The following is a 5,191-nucleotide window of genomic DNA, read 5'->3' as shown; positions in this document are numbered from 1 at the left end:
GATGTTTTTACCAAATTTCTCGTGTTAGAGGCACATTAGATGGGTTACTTCAACTACATTGGATAGCTTTTACATGCCATTTTCACTTTGAGGAGTGTAAGCTAGTTTTGATGCTCTCATGACAATCTATAGTAGTAATTAGTAAGTTGCCTAATTTATGTACACCACATTTGTCTTGGCATATGGTATGTTCTTAGTAGGTTGAGGAGAGAGAGCCACACATAAACCCAATATTTAACATTTACAAGCAATGAAGCATGTATTTCACGTATTATGCATATTTGCTTTGACATAGTGACTAGGTAGGATGTTATGACACTAGGCAATGGCAACGATTTTATGTCTGATCTGGTTCAGCAAGAAGCACCCCATAGTTGCTACATGTTGGGAGGCTTGGTATATTGCAACCTTTGAAGCTATTGCAAAGGTGTGGCTACAACGTCTTTTGGTAAATCTTGGTGTTAGATTATCATCTCTTGTCATTACCTACAGTGATAGCTAGATTTTTTTTCGATTGTATAAAATCCTATATATTATGCACGTACTAAGCATATCGAGGTACATATCAACAAGGTGCTACATGCATGGGAGAGAGCCTTGACTTACATAACTGCAACATATATACATCATTTTGAGTATTGGAGCATTCATGTCCTATAGGCTATATATTCAAGGTGCAGCAGCAGTTGGGACAAGTATAGATATACGATGATTACATATAAGATTTTTCCATATTCAAGGTCATGTTGATTAAAGGAGCATTTGATGCTTAGATTTTGCTCAATCATTGACTGTCAGACACCTTCATCAGGTACATGGGATGACCTGGTCCTGCTTTTGATTTGCAACAACCTCTTGAGCACCTCCTTCATGCTAGGCCGTTCATAGGGTGTTTGGCATGCACATTTGAGACCCAGTTGGATTACAGATTCCATTTGCTCATACGTTTTCCTTTTGGTTTGCTCATCTAAGCCCTGAATCGTCCTGAGTATATTTGGATCAATGACATTATCTAGGGTTTGCAAGATACTTTGTGCTACCCATTCTTGAAGTGTTATACCTTCGCTCAGGTCTCCACTAGTTGGCCTCTTTCCTGTGACAAGCTCCATTAAAATAATCCCATAGCTGTAGACATCACCCTTTGTGGTCGGATTCCTTGAACTTCCATACTCTGCAAAAGCCCATCAAAATGTAAGTTGCCATTATGGGGTGACAAGCACGTGCAAAAACTACGGAGTATCTACACAAACCACCCACCTGGGGCAATGTAACCGATGGAACCCTGGAGGATGGATGACATAGTTGAATTGTTTATGGCAGCAACATATTCTGTTCCATCCAATGGTGGCAGAAGAGCTCTTGCAATTCCAAAGTCTGCAATGTGTGGTTGCATGTTTCCATCTAGAAGGATATTACTGGGCTTAAGGTCACAATGTACAATGCATTGAGGATCATACTCGTGGTGCAAGTAAACAAGACCATGGGCAACACCCAAGGCTATGTCCAATCGTTGCTCCCAGTCCAGGCGTTCATCCCCATCTATCAATTGGTGTAAGTGCTCGTCGAGACTACCTCTAGGCATGAGCTCCATGACCACAGCTTTAATGTCCAGATTTGAGCAATACCCTAGTATGCGGGTAAGGTTGCGATGGCGCAGCTTACCGAGAGTGTGCAGCTCTGATAGGAATGCTTTAGTAGCCACCCGCCCATGGACACCAGCCTCTTGATTTTTAAACACTTTCACAGCCGCCTCTTGTCCATCTCGTAGCTTGGCCCTGTACACTGTGCTGAAGCCCCCATTACCAATCACATTATCCTCGCTGAACCCATCTGTTGCCCTTTCTAGCTCATCTGCTGTGAGCCTACGTTGATTCTTTTCTAGAATGTCTGGCTGTAAAATATTGCTGTGTTGATCCCCTAGAATGCACAACCTTTTGTAGAAGCAAACCCCCGCTACTGCACTCACTACTATAATGAGAATTCCAAGTCCTGCTATTATGAGTCCTATTATTAAGGCCTTTTTGCTCAAGCCTGCATGAGATTGAGGACAAGACCTTTGTAATATATATCCACACAAGCCTGGGTTTCCTAAGAAGCTAGATGATGTTAATCTGTTGAAAATGGTACTGCTGGGAATTAAACCGTCTAAATAATTATATGAGAAGTTGAGAGATGTTAGCCTGGTTAGCTCTGCTATGGACAGGGGTATGTTTCCAGAAAGCTTGTTGAAGGATAGATCTAGTGTGCTGAGAAGTGTTACATTGCCTAATTCAGGTGGAATGAGCCCTTGCAGAGAGTTATGTGAGAGATTGAGAGAGAGAAGATTGCCTAACTCACCCAGAGATGAAGGAATGGTTCCACTAAGAAGGTTCTCTGAGAGATTAAGTGATTCCAGCATCACACACCCACTCAGATCTGGGATGCTCCCTATGAAGGCATTATGAGAGAGGTCTATGTGAAGAAGCATTTGCAAGCTTGCGAGTTGGGTAGGTATGTTCCCGGATAAGGCATTGTGCGATACGTTCAGGCCATCTGTAAGGCTATTGAGCCTGCCTATTGAAGCAGGCATCGTGCCATTGAGGTTGTTGTAGGCAAGGTTAAGGATTCTCAGAGCTGAAGCGTTACCTATAGCCTCTGGGATGCTGCCTGAAAGCTCATTTCCCCACACAGAGAACTCATTAAGAGAGAGAAGTTTCCCAATAGTAGGAGGTATCTGCCCTGTTAAGAGGTTTTGACTAAGCCGGAGAACAATGAGCGCCTGCCATTGATCCATACGTTCTGGTATGCTTCCTGTGAATTGATTTCGATTGAGAGTGAGGTATTGTAGCTTTGTGAGACGAGTAAGCTGCACCAGATTAATGCTCCCATTAAGCCGTTGATTGGAACCCAAAGACAGCCATCTGAGGTGATGCAGTGTGGCTATGCCAGGGGGCAGTGGCCCGGAGAGCTTATTTGCTGCTAAATCGAACTCTATCATGGCAGTCAAATTCCCGATGGTGCTTGGGATCAAGCCAGTTAGTTGATTCTGCTGCAGATAAAGATACTCCAAATTTCTGCAGCCCCCAATCTCTGCAGGTATAGTTCCGGAAAGTCGATTTTGAAATGCAGAGAGATATTGCAGGTGCTTGAGGGCTTGGATGCCTGGCAGCAAACTGCCTGTGAGATTATTGACTGAAAGCGCTAAGTACTGAAGTTTGGAACAGTTGTATAGAAATGTGGGGAAAGCTCCAGAGAGTGAGTTGAGGAAAAAGCGTGCATCTTTAAGAAATGGGAGAAGTCCTAATGTGGAAGGCAAGGGGCCTGTGAGTTGGTTTTCATCAAGGTAAAGTTCTGAAAGGCTGGAGCAGTTGCCAAGGGTAGAAGGGATGTTTCCAGTGAGGTTGTTCTGGTTGAGGCTAAGAAAAGTGAGGCTGTGGAGATGTCCAAATAGAGGCGGGATCGAACCTTCGATATGATTGTTTGTGAGGATCACGTACTCAAGAGAGCTGCAGTTTGCAAGAGAGGCAGGGATGTGGCCACTCAGATGATTGTCGGCGATGGTGAGGAAAGCAAGGTTTGGGAGGCATGAAGAGCTACACAAATGAGATGGAATGGTGCCTGTAAGTTGGTTAGAAGTGAGACTTACCTGCGTAAGACTGGTGCTGCTGCAGTTAGCATGGATGAAAGTGCTCGGATCTCCGGTCAACCTGTTATAGTCTATCAGTATGCTTTCCAAGTTGGGCATCATGCAATAGCTGGGAGGGACACCACCAGTCAATTTATTGCCGTCAAGTAGCAACGATTGCAGAGCCGTAGCATTGCTTAACGACTGTGGTAGATTGCCACTTAACATGTTGTCTGACAAATCAATACTCTGTATGCTAACTAGTCCTGCAAATGTCTCAGGGATGCTGCCATCGATTGCATTCTCTCGAAGCATCAACAGGTCGAGGCTGCTGCAGTTTCCCATCGACAAAGGCAAACTCCCAGTAAGGTTGTTGTTGGAAAGGTACAGCAGTTGAAGGCTTGCACAGGGCCCCATATCCGGAATAGAGCCTGAGAGGAAGTTGCTGTGCAGAACGACGACAACGAGGCTTTGAAGATGGAATAAGTGGGGTGGGATGGGGCCTGTGAGCTGGTTGTTGGAAAGTACTAGGAGCTCCAAGCTTGTGAGATGGCTGCCAATCTCAGGCGGTAGCGGTCCATAGAGCTGGTTGTAGTCGAGCTGGAGGTCAAGAAGGCGTGTGCAGTTTGCGAGGGTGGAAGGGATGGAGCCAGTGAGATTGTTGTGGGAAATAACTAATGTCTGAACGCTGGAGAGAGAGCCGAATTGAAGAGGGATGGAGTCAGAGAGGTTGTTATATGAGAAGTTGAGGTAGATGAGCTGTGAAAGCTGGCCTATCTGAGGGGGGATGGAGGAAGAGAGCATGTTCTGGGAGAGGTCCAGGAGGAGCAGCACTCTGCATTGGCCCAGCTCAGAGGGTATGGCACCTGAGAAGAGGTTGGATGAGAGATTGAGGAAGCTGAGGTAAGGCAAGGAACCCAAGGAAGGAGAGAGGGTTCCTTGGAGCTGCAGTCCTGAGAGGACCAAGCTGTCAACGCGAGATGCATTGTTGCAAGCCACTCCATTCCATGAGCAGTAGTAGTATGGACGGCGAGAGACGTCCCAGGATGATAAAGCTCCCGAAGGGTCATGAGTGATGGCACCCTTGAAGGCCTGCAAAGCGACTGCGTCTGGGCTGATGTTTTGATCAGCGAGCTGGCGGGTCTCTTGGGAAGGATCAGCGATGGAGGGGGCACAATGGGCAGGGCCTAGAACATCCAACAGCTGCAGAAGCAACAGAGAGCAGGTTAATATCAGCAGCGCACGAGTGAAGAAGGCTGCCGGCATTGTCGCAGCTGGCAGGCATGGATTGCTGGAGAAGAGCGTTTTGAACTTTGAAGGGGTGACAAGATTATAGATTATACATATAATATAATAGGTCTCCGCCACAGCGATACCGGTTTGACAGTTGATCCTCCGTCCATGCCACATGGGCCCGCCGCCCCAAGCTTCACCTTCTACTTGTTTTCACGCTCTCTAGATAGGAAAGCCGCGGCCCTTCTAAAAGTCAAAAGTTCTCCGTCAATTATGAAACGTGGATGATTGTAACTCTCTGTCCTGGAAGGCTGGACGCCAATTATGTCCTCTAAAAGTCAAAAGTATCTACCA

At 46.0% G+C, this 5,191-nt stretch overlaps 1 protein-coding gene across 1 annotated transcript; it reads right to left on the bottom strand.

Moving 5' to 3' along the window:
- Nucleotides 1-321: 321 nt before the first annotated feature.
- On the bottom strand, nucleotides 322-4,870 carry LOC148032460 (uncharacterized). Its single transcript, XM_087683926.1, has 2 exons — nucleotides 1,258-4,870; nucleotides 322-1,171 (listed from the first exon to the last, which is right to left on the bottom strand). Exons 1-2 carry the CDS (start codon nucleotides 4,868-4,870, stop codon nucleotides 795-797), a joined length of 3,990 nt encoding a protein of 1,329 aa, XP_087540052.1. The 3' UTR covers nucleotides 322-794.
- Between the last annotated feature and the right edge of the window lie 321 nt (nucleotides 4,871-5,191).

The sequence above is a fragment of the Lygodium microphyllum genome, chromosome 8 (genome assembly GCF_053477565.2).
Source record: "Lygodium microphyllum isolate KBCC chromosome 8, Lygodium_microphyllum_v1.1.10, whole genome shotgun sequence".
Lineage (NCBI taxonomy): Eukaryota > Viridiplantae > Streptophyta > Polypodiopsida > Schizaeales > Lygodiaceae > Lygodium > Lygodium microphyllum.
This window is presented reverse-complemented; position numbering and strand designations above follow the sequence as displayed.

Bases quoted from the DNA above. Each gene is read 5' to 3' on its own strand.
- LOC148032460 (XM_087683926.1), bottom strand. From the start codon at position 4,870: ATGCCGGCAGCCTTCTTCACTCGTGCGCTGCTGATATTAACCTGCTCT. The intron at 1,172-1,257 runs GTGGGTGGTTTG...GGGCTTTTGCAG, and splicing joins CATCGGTTACATTGCCCCAG to AGTATGGAAGTTCAAGGAAT.